Source organism: Borostomias antarcticus, assembly GCF_949987555.1.
Source record: "Borostomias antarcticus genome assembly, chromosome: 4".
NCBI classification, from domain to species: Eukaryota; Metazoa; Chordata; class Actinopteri; order Stomiiformes; family Stomiidae; genus Borostomias; species Borostomias antarcticus.
The window spans coordinates 9150078-9168239 of NC_140237.1; the positions used below are offsets into that span (position 1 = coordinate 9150078).

The 18162-nt window shown below is 42.8% G+C and overlaps 1 protein-coding gene across 2 annotated transcripts in view; it reads right to left on the reverse strand.

Moving 5' to 3' along the window:
- The window catches only part of traf6 (TNF receptor-associated factor 6), a 40471-nt gene that overhangs the window by 13792 nt on the left and 8517 nt on the right, over nt 1–18162 (reverse strand). For both annotated transcript variants that reach the window (XM_084437127.1, XM_084437126.1), the window contains exons 3-4: nt 14742–14892; nt 709–867 (exon numbers count right to left, since the gene is read on the reverse strand). In XM_084437127.1, coding sequence (XP_084293253.1) covers nt 709–867; nt 14742–14892 — 310 coding nt within the window. The remainder of the gene's footprint in view (nt 1–708; nt 868–14741; nt 14893–18162) is intronic.

Sequence of the window (18162 nt, forward strand, 5' to 3'; positions counted from 1 at the left end):
CCAAACAAGGATGACATGCCTGGCGGGGGCATGAGCAGCACAATGCACAGGTGTCCAACCTGGTGAGACACAGGAGTGGCCAGGCCCGGAGTCACCCCATAGTGCCCGGAACCTCCAAGTGCTGCATACTAATCCCTCTAACGTTGGGTCTGGGAGGAGGTGGATCAAATAACCTGCAGCTAACATGACTTCACTGACATGACTTCACTACTGGAGGCAAAGGAGAAGGGAGGTGCCGATATGAAGTTACAAGCTATAACAACAATCAAAGCTGAACACTTTGGAGGAGAGGAGAAAGAATCCTGAACACCTTACTCGAAGAACCAAAGAGCGGTGAAGATCCACATTAGGCAGGAAATGAAAGCTCTGAAGCCCCCCCCCCCAAATAAATAAATAAATAAATAAATAAATAAATAAATAAATTTAAAAAAAATAAACTGGCAGGAGAACATGGAATGAATTGGTTTGGCCCAGCTGATGTGCATCATTCAAAGGAAGGGACATCCGCCGAGCAGAGGCATCGGAGGCGGTGTCGCGAAAGGCCGGAAAAAGCTGAGCCGCTCAGTTACTTAACACACCCAATGATTCCAGAAACATTACTGAATATGTGTCCAGAGGCATCAAAAGATGTAAATACACAATGATTTAAAATTTCAGATTGCAAACTGGAGCAGTAGATTATCAAATGAGAAACATTAAATGTGATACCTTGCTCTCCTCATAGACAAAGCTCTCCACACAGTCAGGACAGGACACGGGCCTCCGCTGGCACTGGTGGCTGGTATGTTCCTCCAGCTGGCTCTTCCACACAGAGTCCTGGCACAGTGGGCACGGCACAGTGGCAAACTGGCACTGGTTCACATGACTCTGAATGGCAGAGAAAAGAACATTTCATTGCAAATCAAGACATCGGTGAAGAGGATGAGGTGCCTTTCAGCAGTGAGGACTTTGACAAGTACTAGGGTTTTGTGTTTTTTTCTGAATATACAGCTTATTTTCTGAACACAGCAGGGTTAGGAGGTCAGATGATGCGTTCAAGGGTATAAGACCTCTGGTGCAGACCTACCCAAATTCCTGAGCTGTAGTAAGATAAGACCTCTGGTGACCTCTACCCAAGTTCCTCCATCTGGTGCAGTCCTACCCAAGTTCCTGAGTTGAGTTTTTTTATTTGTACTTGGCACACAAAAACATCAGTTATGCAGAATTATAAAAAATAAATTTATATTATATAAAAATAGTTTCAACCTTGCATAAAGCCTCTTTACAGTTCTATATGAATTATTACTGCACCTTGTATAGCTAATAATATTGCTGTATTATTATGGTGCGTTTGTTTGTGGTCGGACGTGGCAAGTCGCAAGTGGCAAAATACCTACCTCCGACCTGTGTGCATTCGAGCTATAGCGAATGATATGATATGATATTGACATCAGCCGGCAACTGGGGGCTGAGAAACATATACGAATTTGCGACGAGGAAGTGCGAGTTCATGCGGCGTTTTATTTAATCATTCCTAGTAGCAAGTCGCAATTTGCCACCTCCCAGTTATAAACGAATGCACCATTAGTATCTGGACAGCAGCAGAATCCCCACAAACTCATCTGATACATGGCAAACAACGACTCTGACCGCAGCACAACCCGTGATAAATTGGGAATAGACCACACCCTCTCATGAGTTATTGCTTCAGCAGTCAGTTATGCTATAGTAAATCTAGCAGAGCTTATCAAGTGATTTATACTTGGATTATACCATGGCCTGGGTTAATACTCTTTTCTGAATGGCCAGCAGACGTGCGTTAAAACCGTGTATACGCACACGTAGTTCGTCTGAAGTTTAATTACCGATTTAAATGAATGCGCAGGCTTTGACAGTAACCCAAATGAGCTAATCCCATAGCCTGCTGTACCATTTGCTAGCTAGCCATGAACGAAGGGTTGGATACTGCATATTTGCTGTGCAACGCATCCATTGTCCAGTTGTCAAATCTATTTGCCAACAAACTCTTTATGATAGCCAGACACCTCACTGTCCCCAAATCCAAAACAGTTTTTTCACTTTGTGTTATAATGTTAGCCTATCACTGTCAGTTGTAGGCTACGTCACATTCTTTGACAAAGCTGTGATGAAGGCTACGGCCGAAAACGTTGTCCTTTTAAATCGTTTTTTCGCATCTAGACCTGAGTGTGCGGTGTCTTTCTTTTCAATTTTGTTCCCCGTCTCCAGCACCTCTTCTAGCTTTCCAGGTGTGCGTTTTCTCAGTTTTTACGTCACATTTTTTGACAGCTCTTTAATGTTTCTATGTGTTTGAGAGTTGCAGTAAAAGAAGCCAGATGTATGGAAAACGGTCTCCGCCTCGTTTATTCATTTACAGTATATAAGGCATCCAAATATATCAGTGTGAAGAGGCAATTGCTGGATTCTAATACCCTGTTGCTTCACATAATGATATGACACATCCCGTCCTCGCAAATCAACTCACAATGAATGTAAGATACGACTGATGGTGATATACCACGACAGGAAAACAATACTTTTGGAGTTGAGGACAATCAGGTGTCTGGCTATCATAGTTTGTTGGCAACTAGGTTTGACAGATGGACGATTTATATGTTGCACAGCAAATATGCAGTAGCCTACACTTCGCTCATTGCTATCTAGCATTATACCATGGCCTGTGTTAATACTCTTTTCTGATTGGCCAGCAGACGTGCGTTAAAACCGTGTATACGCACACGTAGTTCGGCTGAAGTTTAATTACCGATCTAAAATTAATGCGCCGGCTTTGACAGCAACCCAAATGCAGTGATGCCAATTTAGCGACTTTGTCGCTAGATTTAGCGACTTTCCAGACCCCCCGGCGACTTATTTCATGAAAAGCGACTAGCGACAAATCTAGCTAATTTTTCTGGTCATTTGGGGAATTATTGTGTTGACAAGGAAGCGAGCTCAGCTCACGAGTCACAATGAGAGAAAACGTTTTTTGCTGCCTTCACGTCCTCTCTCGCTCGCTCGCCGACACACACACCACACGCGCTGGGATCCCTCCCGCAACAACCAAAAACCAATCGTATTGTCAGAAACGGCTAGTTTACCTAGATACTGGTGACGTTAGGTAAACTTTTAATTAAGCCATGTAAGCTATATTATTTTTCTGTTATTCTTTAGGTTTACAGACCTACGTTGTTTAAAAGAAAAAAAAGCTAATGTTATACATTCCCATCATCATCACATGGCTGATGTAGGCTAGCCTACTACTACTACTAGGGTTGCACTGTAAAAAAAGAAAAAAGAAAAAAAAGAAGTTATACAGCAACAAAAAAAGGCCATCTAGCTACTTCTATCGACTTCTTGGACAGCCAAAAGCTACTTCCCTTACTGAAGAGTTGGCAACACTGCCCAAATGAGCTAATCCCATAGCCTGCTGTACCATTGGTAGCTAGCCATGAACGAAGTGTTGGATACTGCATATTTGCTGTGCAACGCATCCATTGTCCAGTTGTCAAATCTATTTGCCAACAAACTCTTTATGATAGCCAGACACCTCACTGTCCCTAAATCAAAAACTGTATATTCACTTTGTGTTATAACGTGGTGTTGCACGTTAGTGGTGTAGTAGCCAGATATGATTTTGTAACGTTAGTCTAAGAGTTGCAGTAAAAGAAGCCAGACGTATGGAAAATGGTCTCCGCCTCGTTTATTCATTTACAATATATACGGCATCCAAATATATCACAGTGTGAAGAGGCAATTGCTGGATTCTAATAACCCTGTTGCTTCACATAATGATATGACACAGCCCGTCCTCGCAAATCAACTAGCCATGAACGTAAGATACGACTGACAGTGATATACCACGACATGCAAACAATACTTTTGGAGTTGAGGACAATCTGGCAATCATACATAGTTTGTTGGCAACTAGGTTTGACAGCTGGACGATTTATATGTTGCACAGCAAATATGCAGTAGTTGTCACTTCGCTCATTGCCATCTAGCAATATCAGGTAGCTACAGTCATAGATATATCGGTGGCCATGGCTATGGAATTAGCTAGTTTGGGTTGCTAGGCTCATTGTGTGGTTGCTAGGTCGTATCCAGGGTTGAGAGACATTGCTGAAAGAAAAGGTAACGGACACTTTCCATTTCACTTACGGTTCCAAACCCATATTAACTATTGGAGGTCATCGCTGTTCCTCCAAGAAATATGATATTCAATTTGTAATTCCATAGCAACGTGATTTAGCAGTGAGGGACTATAATGAAACTCAGCAATGAGCAACACATAAATAACATTTCTTTATATTTTAATGTAGAAAATGTGGCACATATTTATTTGTCTTTGGCATGTGGGGCCATGGTATAAGCAGGATAATCAACTCATAGGTGTGCGTTAAACGGTTTTAAGGCACTCCGCGGAGGAAACCTCCACTTCGTGCCTTAAAACCGTTTAACGCACACCTACTCGTTCATTATCTCTTACATAACATGTATTACTCAGTGAAATGTGTTCCCTTTAGGGCTGTCACAATTCATCAAGTGACTCAAGTAATGTGATTACAAAGAATCCTGGATCAGAATTTACTGCCTCAAGGCTCCTATACAAAATGGTTGAGGACGGTCCTGCTCCCGGTAAAAAAAATAATAAAAGAAACTAAAATGCAAGCATTTCAGGCTCAATATGAAAGAAAATCTGGTTTTCTGTAGCTTCTGCAGCTACTGCATTTCACAACAGTACATTATCCATGCTGTAAAATTCAAGGAGGAATAAGACTCAGGCATGCAGATAGATGTAAGGTTTCGGTTTATTTATGTTATACATGTGGGTTAGCTAGATGTGCAGCCAGCTTTGATTATGCAATCTCCCACTAGGGAGGGCAGGGGAACACTCATTAATGACAGTCCCCACCAAGTCTCATGTCATCATCTCAAACACTCTAGCGCCACCAACGTCAAATTTGTAAGTGTGTTTTTGCACGTCCGATTTTCAAAAACGAGGTACCGTTGGATTCATTGGACCATATTGGATTTCCGCGATTTTGGATTTTGTGAAAAACCCTTAAAATGAATCTCCTTCTACGATTTTTCACCAATCTGCATGAAACTCGCTAGGAACAGTCTATAGACAAATGTCTACAAAAGTCTTACAGGGATTTATGATTTTCAAAAGTGTTCACCTGGTACAGCTAATCGATTCCGGTGGCGAAATGGTGGAAACGGTGTCGTATCTCAATAACGTTCTGGGGTATCAAAACCTAATTTGGCACAATCATCGGGCACAGTCCCATGACCCCTCTCACCAAGTGTCATGTCAATAAACCAAACACTCTAGCGCCCCCAACGTGTCACAGTTGGAAGTGCGTTTAACCTTTGACCCGTAAGTTTGATTTTCAAAAACAAGGTACCGTTGGATTCCTTGGCTCAAACCGAGCTCAATGACATCATTTTCTGCCATCGGATTTTCCGGTATTTTGGATTTTGTAAAGAACACTTAAAATGTATCTCCTCCTAGGAATTTTCACCAATCTAAATGACCCGCTACCATTAGCAGGTCCCGTCACAATCCCTTCTCCTTCTCAACAGACGAAGGGTAAGCAGTAAAAGCTTTTGGTCTACTACTGCTTCACAAACAGAAGCAAAAAGAGTCAGAAAAAGGCACTAATAATGTGGTCAACCATCTTGCTGCTATCCGGAACGAGGACTACAGTGTTTTCTTCTTGTAAACGTAAACCCCTGTCCAATCAGAAGCCTTCCCAGCCCCAAACCTTACACGGACCCGAATAAATGCGATTAAAAGTGTCCTCATTCGGATTGACTATTTCCCATGTAAACCCGCAGGAAAAACGTTCATTCTGAATGATTTCATTTGGATTATTTAATTCTGAATTTTCATGTAACCGCAGCCACCGTCACCAAGTCTATGTTGACACCTCAAACTCTAGCACCACCAACATATCAAAGCTGGAAGTGTATTTATGCTGACCGTATACCTGATTTTCAAAACTGCAATATGGATTCAAATGTGGCTGTGGCGTTTTTCACTTGTTGCCTTTGATCTGCTTGGCCCCCATATCACTGCTTGCGACTACATTTACTATATTTCTTAATCTTCCTCTGCCATTAGTCTATGGCAGCCTATAGAACCATATGTGACCGCCGCTGGTGATTTGGTCCTCAACTAGGCATTTTCATTTTTCAGTTTTTTACAGATTATGAAAGTGCAGATTGTAAGCTTTCAAATGAGGTCTCATACATTGAAATCTGAACATATTTGAAGAAGATATGCTTATTTGAATGCTAGTACTGCCAAATCAACTTAGCTGAGAAATCGCCCTCCAAAGTTTTCCAACAATTTCACACCTCTGACTGCCAGGTAATGGGCGTGAACAATAGCCTGGTAACCGCACCCCCAGCCACTCCCCCACTGGACGATCTGTCATTATCTGTCAGAGTGGCTGTCAACTTGGGGTATTACCTGAGAGTGGGGTGCTCTCTCACTGATGACCCCACACTCTTTGAGTCAGTATTAATCTTGTGTTGTGAATGCAGTTAAGAACAATATAAGATGAAGTTCAAATTTAACGTTCTTTATTGTCAAATACATGATATACATTACAAGCATAAGTAGTAAAGTGTACAAAAAAAGGCAACAGTCTAAGTGTTAAAGTGTACAGTCAGTTGTATAGACAAGGTGCATAGTGTTCATTGTGATCAAGTGCACAACAAAGTAATAAGGTGCATAGTGTTCAATGTGATCAAGTGCACAACAAAGTAATAACAAGGTGCATAGTGTTCATTGTGATCAAGTGCACAGCAAAGTAATAACAAGGTGCATAGTGTTCATTGTGATCAAGTGCACAACAAAGTAATAAGGTGCATAGTGTTCAATGTGATCAAGTGCACAACAAAGTAATAACAAGGTGCATAGTGTTCATTGTGATCAAGTGCACAGCAAAGTAATAACAAGGTGCATAGTGTTCATTGTGATCAAGTGTACAACAAAGTAATAACAGTCCCCAGCTCAATACTCAAGGTAATAACAGTACTCGGCTCAGTATTCAATATTCGAACAATGCAGTCTGTGCAAGTGTGCGCAAGTCTGTGCAAGAGAACACGCAATGCTTCAGTATACAAACAGGAAAAGGCTGTGGCCTTTCTCCTGCAGTGCTGTCCGTCCTGAGGATCTGCAGTGAATCTACAAGCGGACAGTCTTGTTCTGAGCTGCTGTGGAGTTTGGCGGGGGACATGTGACGTCTCGTCCCTCATCAGAACAGAACTCTCTGATCTTGTTAAAGAGATATGTCTGTCTGGCCATGTCCAGTCCGGGTGGGGCTTGCACAGGAAGACCTTCTCTGGGGGGCAGGACATCAGGCTTGCGCAGCAGCTGAAACTCGACTGCCGGTGCATCACGGTGTTCTCTGGCCACAACCATGCCAGGTCTCTCTGCATCAAAACTGCAATAGAATAGAAGGAAGAAAGTACATTCAACTATTGCCCACAGTACTGGCACTCCATATACATAAAATAGTACCAGAAAGTGTTGATTAAATAGACTAGCTAATGCATGATAATTACCTGAAGTGCTGGTAACTCGAAATCTGTGGGAGTGCCCGGAAGTAGGGTTTCAGATGCTCTTGCCAGTTGTAGCATTTGCATGTCCAAGCGCATGGGGGTCTGCACTTGTCCACCATTCTCCTGGTAGTCTTGGGCTATGGCCTGGAGCTGGTTCTTGCTCATGCTGTAACCAAAACAAAAAACAAGGTGTCAGACTAACATACCTCTCATGCTCTCTCATTCTGTTTCTCTCTGTAATAGCTACCTAGCTAGCTAGATATTAGCTGCCTCGCTGGCTAGTTTAGGAACACAGGGCTAGCTCAGCTAACTAGCATGTTAGCTAACGTTAGCTAGCTAGATATTAGCTGCCTCGCTGGGTAGTTTAGGAACAAAGGGCTAGCTCAGCTAACTAGCATGTTAGCTAACGTTAGCTAGCTAGATATTAGCTGCCTCGCTGGCTAGTTTAGGAACACAGGGCTAGCTCAGCTAACTAGCATGTTAGCTAACGTTAGCTAGCTAGATATTAGCTGCCTCGCTGGCTAGTTTAGGAACACAGGGCTAGCTCAGCTAACTAGCATGTTAGCTAACGTTAGCTAGCTAGATATTAGCTGCCTCGCTGGCTAGTTTAGGAACACAGGGCTAGCTCAGCTAACTAGCATGTTAGCTAACGTTAGCTAGCTAGCCTTTGTTAGTTAGTGCTAGATTTGTTATGCTAGCTAGACTCAGTCACTTGTTTAGAAATGAGCTACTGCTAAACGACTAACGTAAATGTAAACAGCACAGATAGTATAAAGATAGCTTACTCGAAGCATTGTCCTCTTCTTCACTACCACATTCCGAGATTGTACCATCGTCAACATCCATGTAGTCCTTTAGGTACGAATCCATAAGTTCTCCATTGTCGAATCGTCGAGCGGCGTTGAGCAGATCTTTGTTCAGAGCTTTCGCAAAAGCAGTAGCATCCATGGTTAAACGTGGAACTGAATGTAAACAAACAAAGCGTGCTGTTCTTATGGGCAGGGTGGGGGCGGAGAACCCGGAAGCAATAGCCAATGAAAACAAATCATGCTAATCGATCTGCCCGCCCCCAAACCCGGCTCGAAATCAGCTAAAAACGAGCTTAGTTTGCAGACTAATTAAACGTATTTCGTGAACCTAAAACTGTTGTCTGTTATAGTAAGTAGGTTCTTCACAACTTCAACTTTGGTAATACGCAAAAAAACAAAAAACGAAAAAAAAAGTTTTTTTAGCTATTTTGCCCTCTAGCGCATTTCGGGGTTTGCCGAGTTGCGGACCAAATCACCAGCCGCTGTCACATATGGTAAAAGGTTTTGCCTTTTGGCACAGAGTCCCTGTCCCGTCAGCAAGTGTCATCTCGATGCCATTAACACTCTAGCGCCCCCAACGTGTCACAGTTGGAGGTGCATTCATGCTGAACCGTGCGCCCGATTTTCAAAATGCAGGTGCCGTTGGATTCCTTGTATCAATCTGAGCTCAACGGAACCCATGAGGTCATTTCTGCCTATTGGATTGTCCGCCATATTGGATTTCATGAAAAAGTCAAAAAATATTTCAGAGGCCACAATTTTCTTCAAAACTTCCATAATTAGCACAGATACTCTTCAGACCAAGTCTGTCAAAGTTGGAAGCGAGTTCATGCTGAAACGTATGCCCGATTTTCAAAACTGCGGTAGGGATCCAAATGTGGCTATGACGCGTTTCACTTTTTGCTTTTGATGCTCTTGTCGCGCTGCCTGCTTGGCCCCCATATCGCTGCATGCAGCTATATTTGGTAGTATTATTATTATTCTGCAATGAAAGTCTATGGCAACATCTATAACGGATGGATTGGGGGCGCTATAGAAACCGCCTGAAATTGCGAACTTTCAACAGGAATATCTCATGCCCCGTTTCAGCTTTGCACACATATGCCACTGCTCACGCGGAACACATTTGCCTCAAGAACCCACAACTTTTAGTATGTGACATTCACACAGTATGTGACATTAGCAGCTATGCTCTTCATAGCCGTGGCTCTTCATAGCCGTGGCTTTCAACTTAGGCCAAGTAGCTAACGTTGGCTAACTAGATGTGCCATCTTCATTATCACTGACTGTCGTAGCAGCTTGCTTCTGTATGAATTTCCAATTGCTATCTAGCTAGCTAAAGTTTATCTGAAAGTCAATCTTAGCATATTATATTAACTTGTTTTTTCAGCCAGCTACCTTAGCTGATGGTAGACGGCAGGCAACACACTAGTTTAAACTGCATCAGCAATATCATCCACTCCTCCCTCTGTGATAAACCTAGTTTGTTTCACTCTAGACTTAAGCTCATTCATCACTATGCTGAAAATGCAATGTGATGCCCCAATGTCATACAGTAGGACTACTCCTACTTCATTCAAAAATTGTATAGATGTAGACTGTTACACTTAAATGTCACAAGACTTGGGTTGGAGTGTGAGACACAAGGCTACTACAGAGTGAGCTAGGATAAATTACATTGTTCAGAGCATATGTGTTCAGCTATAACGGTATATTTTAACTTTGTTTTTATCCAATTCATCAATTAATCAGGTCTGTTTTTTGGGGATGCACAGCGTCAAAACAATTGGTGCGACAAAATGATTTGATGCGTCAACATTGACGGATGCCATTCACTTTCATTGGCTGCAGCCGAATGGCATTCTGGTTCCGTTGTTGTCCCGGTGCGTTGCGTTGCCTGCGTTGCTAGCGTCGAAAGTTGAAAAATATTCGACTTTCAGATGCGTTGCCGGAGCTGCCGACCAATCAGATGTCTTGACGGAGAAAGACGTCATCGCAAGGCGGGATTTTCACATTTTTCGATACCAAGATGGAGGACAATAGCTGTTTGTTTTCAGGATAGGATGTACCCAATACCTGCGGGCACCACGTTCACGTTGCCTCAACCACAATGCATAAACGATCGCCACACGTTCGACCAGATTAGCATCCATGACAGCACTAAACGAAAAGCCGGGTGGGTTTTCAAAATAGTGCGCGCTAGCAGGTTCGGAGAATATACTGGCTGTTGCGAGCGCAGTTTTGGACAATGTGATTGGTTGTTGTTGCGTGCGGCAGACACGCCTTCCGCCATACGTTGACGGACACGCATCAAACGCAAGCGTGTGAGCCCGGAGTAAATGAGCTGCTGCTCCCCACCCCCACTCTGTTCGTGCCTCCAGAAATTCTGAATGTTTTTCTCTTTTTCTTCCAGATAGGGGGCTTCCAATGTCAGAAACCCAGGCAAATCTGAAGTTTGTTGAATCACGTTTTTAGAATTTGGCTGCCTGCTAATAACTAGCCACAAATACTGAAAAGGTGAGTTTTTCATAATAGAAGAAAAAAATAAACAGAAACAGAAATGGTAATTCAGTCATTAAGAGTACCCCATTCTAAAAGATGTATCAGATTGCATAAGAATCATTTTAAGTTTGTTTTTTTGTGGGGAATAAGGGTAGCCTAATGAAAATCCACTTACAGAAAAGGGTCTGACAAAAAGGGAACTGACTGACATTATGCAATGTGAATTTGTATTCATGCAGGGCTTGAATTTGCGATTATTTTGATCGCATACTGTATGCTCCCGAAATTGAATCTGTGCGTCCTCAAAATATAATTGGGAGCATTTGTGCGAATGCACATAATTGTTCTGGTGCAACCTTTTTTCCATTTGGACGTCCCTTTCTCTGTATTCGCTAGTTACACACTTACCTGTGGAGTCATTCACGGTAGTGGTGAAAACAAATGTTCCTCCTGTGACTTAAACACCTAAACAGCCATATCTCGACTTAGGCTGTGTGCACAGTGCAGATTTTTTATGTAGCAGATAAGTTACCCAGAGCGGATTTTGTGTTGGAAAAAAAGCAGCAGCTCTCGCGAAGCATATTTAATTTCCATAACAACATTCTTGACTCTACACAAGTTTGATACATTATCTTGTAACCAACTGTTACATTATGTACTTGCACTTCACAACTTTTTGGATTTTACTGTCAAAAAGTAGAAAGATTGGCTCTGGCTGGAGTGGAAGCTGTTATAGCTGCAAAAGGGGGACCAGCTCCATATTAATGGCTATGAATTTAGAATGGGATGTCATAAAAGCTCCTGTAGGTGTAATGTGTAGGTGGCCCAATACTTGTGTGTGTGTGTGTGTGTGTGTGTGTGTATGTATGTATATGTTACGGTCAATGTGAGAAAACGGGGAATGTGAGCTTTTCCCGGTTATTGCGCACAGTCCCCGACCTCGCGGGGAATGTAGGAGAAACATGTGCGTTTCTCACATCTCCCGGGTAATGTGCACATTCCCCGACCTTGCGGGAGATGTGAGAAATTGGTTAGTATTTCTCACATCTCCCGCAAGGTCGGGGATTGTGCACATTAACCGGGAAATGCTTACAATTCCCGACCTTGCGGTAAATCTAGCAAAGTCCAGCCGTATGCAAAACCTCTGCGCAGCCGGTTGGTGGGAGAGGGCTCGTGCGCTTAGAACGAGAGGCGCTTGACATTTTGCCCATGGTTTTAGAATACATAGCATCAATTGCATTAATGGAAACATTAAATTGGGTCTAATTATACATGTGTTGAAAGTTAAGATAATTAGCCTACAACCCGTGAGGCTACGCAACACAATAAGCAAAACAATCTCACCGTTTCACTAGTCCCACTCCTCTGTTTCACTCGCCCCGCACGGCAGGGACAAGAGAAACAATGCACATCTTCTGTTCTCGGCCGTCTTGAATTGAACTGTTACACCACAGAACGAAACTTATAACTAATAATAGTAAAGGACATGTACACGTTGTTTGTCATCAAAAAATGTAATCTCCACCTTTATTAATTTCTGTGTAAATCTGATCAAACCAAAAAGTGTTTCATTCGTCCTGGTCCTCCCCTACAGTTAATAACAGTCTGTGGTCTACCTTGAACAGTAATATAGCCCATGCTGCACACAGTGTAAGTAGTATTAGGAGGATACACTGGTGATCAAGTTAACAAACGCAAAAGGAACATTGCAACAACAGGAAGGTGGGAACCTCCAAAGGAACCCTACACGTTAGCTAGCCGAAAGACAGACGAAAAGACGAAAAATCTCTCACAGGTGTGCGCCAGTAACGTTAGCCCAACTACCGTGGGTGCCTCTTATGGTGCACGCCATCTGAGGCGTCACATAAGCCCTCTCCCACCACCCGGCTGCGCAGAAGTTTTGCATACGGTTGCGCTTTCCTAGATTTACCGCAAGGTCGGGAATTGTAAGCATTTCCCGGTTAATGTGCACAATCTCCGACCGTACGGGAGATGTGAGAAATACTAACCAATTTCTCACATCTCCCGCAAGGTCGGGGAATGTGCACATTACCCGGGAGATGTGAGAAACGCACATGTTTCTCCTACATTCCCCGCGAGGTCGGGGACTGTGCGCAATAACCGGGAAAAGCTCACATTCCCCATTTTCTCACATTGACCGTAACATATATATATATATATATATATGTTACGGCCAATGTGAGAAAACGGGGAATGTGAGCTTTTCCCTGTCATTGTGCACATTCCCCGACCTTGCGGGAGATGTGAGAAATTGGTTAGTATTTCTCACATCTCCCGCACGGTCGGGGATTGTGCACATTAACCGGGAAATGCTTACAATTCCCGACCTTGCGGTAAATCTAGGAAAGCGCAACCGTATGCAAAACTTCTGCGCAGCTGGGTGGTGGGAGAGGGCTTATGTGACGCCTCAGAGGGCGTGCACCATAAGAGGCACCCACGGTAGTTGGGCTAACGTTACTGGCGCACACCTGTGAGAGATTTTTCGTCTTTTCGTCTGTCTTTCGGCTAGCTAACGCGTAGGGTTCCTTTGGAGGTTCCCACCTTCCTGTTGTTGCAATGTTCCTTTTGCGTTTGTTAACTTGATCACCAGTGTAGGCCTATCCTCCTAATACTACTTACATTGAGTGCAGCATAGGCTATATTACTGTTCAAGGTAGACCACAGACTGTTATTAACTGTAGGGGAGGACCGGGACGAATGAAACACTTTTTGGTTTGATCAGATTTACACAGAAATTAATAAAGATGGAGATTAATTTTTTTTATGACAAACAACTTGTACACGTCCTTTACTAACCTATTAGTTGTAAGTTTCGTTCTGTGGTGTAACAGTTCAATTCAAGACGGCCAAGAACAGAATATGTGCATTGTTTCTCTTGTCCCTGCCGTGCGGGGCGAGTGAAACAGATGAGTGGGACGAGTGAAACAGTGAGATTGTTTTGCTTATTGTGTTGCGTAGCCTCGCGGCTTGTAGGCTTATTATCTTAACTTTCAACACATGTATAATTAGACCCAATTTAATGTTTCCATTAATGCAACTGATGCTATGTATTCGAAAACCATGGGCAAAATGTCAAGCGCCTCTCGTTCTAAGTGCACGAGCCCTCTCCCACCACCCGGCTGCGCAGAGGTTTTGCATACGGTTGGACTTTACCGCTAGATTTACCGCAAGGTCGGTAATTGTAAGCATTTCTTGGTTAATGTGCACAATCCCCGACCTTGCGGGAGATGTGAGAAATACTAATTTCTCACATCTCCCGCAAGGTCGGGGAATGTGCACATTACCCGGGAGATGTGAGAAACGCACATGTTTCTCCTACATTCCCCGCGAGGTCGGGGAATGTGCGCAATAACCGGGAAAAGCTCACATTCCCCGTTTTCTCACATTGACCGTAACATATATATATATATATATATACACACACACATACACACACACATACACACACACACACATTTTAGTTATATGGTCAAAGTCTCATACCTTCCCATGCCTAGCTATAATAGAACAGGCCTATTGTTGATGCACCTACATTTTCATGGGTGCTCCTAAATTTTTACTGGTCCTAACTTTTTGAAGTTGGGAGCACCAGTGCTACCAAGTAAAAAGGTGATTTTTCATTTTGAGCCCTGTTATGTAATGATAACTATGGATGATTCTAACAAGTCTCTTAAGTTCATTGTCACTCTCTCCTTGCCTCCTCCTCACAACAAATTAGAGAACATCTACGATTCCTTTTCACATACCTTTTTCCCAAATGCATTTTGAAAATGGTGAAACCGGAGAGGACACAACATTTATGATTCAACCAATACACTGATCTGCTGGGATGCTTACTTCAAGACGGCGGAGCTCCATTTTATCAGTGCAGCCTTCATTAGGACAGCGCACAGTGAGTGACAGGATCTCCCGTTTAGCAAAGTTATCTGGGAAGAGTTGCTCTTCCAGCAGAATCTCATTGTCCACCGGACACCTCTGCCCCGTATCACTGGTGGGAGACAGAGAGAGAAAGAGAATTTCAAAACTTGAGCTTGAAATGGGAGAGGTTTGTTCATTCATAGTGGGCACAAAATTAAAATGTTCAAATGATCCATTTTGAACGTTTTGTGTTATGCAAATAAATGTATTATTCACAGTCACCAAACTTTATTTTACACAAAAAAACACTGATCTACTACAGCAAAAGAGGATCTATTTGCAAAAAACCTAGATCCAGTGTATTATTTCCAGTATTTATTCTTTCAGCTTTTTATTTTATATATTTATTTTAGGATTTATCCCGTTTTCATCCAATTTGGTAGCCAATTGACCCTGACCGCCCTACTAACTGTTGAGGATTCGTCACACAACCCGGCCGGTCAGTAATGTGAAAGGGAGAGACAACTCCTTGACTATCTCAGCTCACAACTGTAATTCCAACACCAAACAGGGTTGCTGTTGTGTGACGAACTCTCAAGCCAAGATTAAACTAATCACCCTTGGGGAGCGGTGGCCCAAAAGAGCTTGGCCGCTCTCATCCTGTTCTGTGTGCGCTGATCTACAGTACCGTCCACTTAAATATAACAGGAACTTCATCAATGACTTTTCTGAGCTATGACCGTGTTTTAATCCTGGGCGATATGAACATTCACGTATGATGTCCCACAAAGCCGCTGGCAAGGGACCCTTGAAATGTTAATGATGCTTTCAGTCTTGTGCCGTCTGGAACTGGTTCCACCCAAGAACATGGACATACTCTTGATCTTGTCTTCTGTGGTTTGGCAGTTTTTAACGTTGAAATATGTGATGCTTTTTTCTCTGATTCCATGCCTGTTTTATTTGAGATCTGTATTCCATGTCATATAGGCCTTGGCCTACAAGGTGTACCAGCTCGTATTTGTCGCATGCTTAGGCCCTCGTCTGCTGCTCAGTTTTCTGCTTCCTTTAATACAGTAATGCCATTGAAAATAGATGGCAATGAATTTCATCATTGATTCATTGGGCCTAAGTTATTAATTGGGCCTATGTTATGTTGTTTTCAAAAGGTTTCAATACTAATTTTCTGCACTATTGCTGCGCTCTCTTCTCCCTGACCGGTCTCGGACAGCCAGGCCTGTTGACACACACATTGAAGTGCGCACATAAGCCCGCCTCCTCTGTCTCACTCACTCAGGCTTAGTTCACACAGCAGGTCTTAAAGGAGTAGTAAAGGGAAAATGCATGTTTAGCCCTGTTTTAAGGTTACTTATGATCATATACAATGATTCAGATTAAAACATTGACAAAACTAGCACTTTTGAGAAAGTCTGATAATTGCTCTACCACCGTTTTGGTCATACAATGGATGTGGATGGGCATCTTGAAAAATCATTCAAAAACATGTTAAACTCTCGATTTCCAAGACAAGAAACTCACCTAGGTGTTAGTTGGCGTTCTGGCATATAATTTGCCATAAAGTAAGATTCTAGTTCATCTGGAAAGGCTTTTTAAAAATATGTAGCATTGGACTATTTAGTCGCAGCACATACGTGTGTAAAATTCCGCTTTAACTGATTCCGATCTTGCGCAATGCCTTGATCTCGCGGTAGGCAACGTCCGTGGATTCCGCTCGGCTTCCTTCCTTGAAAAGCTAGCCGCAACAACAAGACAGGCTCGTGCGAAGCATTTGTTTGGGATCTCAACAATGACACGCTATTGTTCCGTTGCCAATTGTGGCAAAATCCGTTCATCTGTAACTTGTCATAGACTTCCCTACAACGATCCTGCAAGATTTAAGTTGTGGTTAGAATCTCTTTACTTGGACGTAAACACACCCGTGGATATTCTTCGGGTCTTAGATCACTGTGTGTGCACTTTGCATTTTGAGGACAAATGTTATAAGCCTAGGCTATTCTCGAAGAAATCTCCCAAAAGGGTCTTCCTCAAACGTGATGCTGTTCTGACTTTACATAGAGGAACGACAGAAGACGAACGAGTGGAAGAACTTGAGGTAAGTTCTTATTGCCAGCTGTGTGTGTGTGAGTGCGCCCGTGTGTGTGTGTGTGTTGAAGCATAATAATAATAATAATAATCCCTTTGCTAAGACTAACTTTAGAAAAATAGAATTGTAAGAAGTGGTCTTACAGCATGAAATTATCAAAACTGTAGATTTATTCACTCGGACATAAATACTAGTGGTAAAAGCAGGACTGACTTTCAACAGGCAAGGAGTCAGACTCGTGGACCGAAAGGTTTGCCATGTCAGCTGTTAGCAACAGGTCCCACTCGGTACAGCACAAACTTTCCTCTTCGGTGGGCATCTGTCGGCAATGTTTGCAAGCACACCACCAAACACCTGTGGTTCGTGGTAAAGCGACAGATTCATCGACCGTCTCTGGCTCTGCGGTTCGGCGAGCCTCCATCTCTTCCATTTGCTGTAGTTCCTCCTCACTATATTCAGGCTCGAAACGATAAGCGCCGCCGTCAAAGTCTAATTCCTCGCGATCAAATTGATACTCTTCTAGATCAACCATTTTGATAAGCGTTTTCCGAACTGTAGCCTAGGGCTTCCTTGTCTGTGAGCGAAAGAGTAGTGTGAGCAGTGAGCAAACTAGCTAGCCTAGCTAACATAAACAATAGCTACCGTAAGTAGTTCCGCTTCCTGAATCACCTCTGCGGATTGATCTACACATCTACAACGGTCGCGTCAATACAAGTCAATGGATTTCATAAAATGATCAATAAAACCCTACAGGATTCATACTTTGCAGCGAATTTGATGTCAGAACACCAACGGACACCAATTACACCCTCGGTGAGCTTCTTGTCTTTGAAATCTATGTTTTTGAATGATTTTTCAAGATGCCCATCCACATCCATTGTATGACCAAAACGGTGGTAGAGCAATTATCAGACTTTCTCAAAAGTGCTAGTTTTGTCAACGTTTTGATCTGAATCATTGTATATGATCATAAGTAACCTTAAAACAGGGCTAAACATGCATTTTCCCTTTAATGTTCAATTCCGAGTTTTTACACAGATCCGATTTTTCTGTTTAGCTGTTCACATTACTTTTTAAATGTAACCTATATTTGACCTATATTTGACTCCCGTGTGAACAGCCCACGGCCCTGAACAGACCCGCATGCGCAGAAGAACAATCACAGAAGTCAGGACGTCACGCGCAGCGCACTGTTTACGGAAGTAACGTTAACCATGGATAACGTTACAACCACAACTGAAGTTAGCCTTTACTACAGGTTGATTTTCAAGTATTTGTGCAGTGGAAGGAATAGTTGAA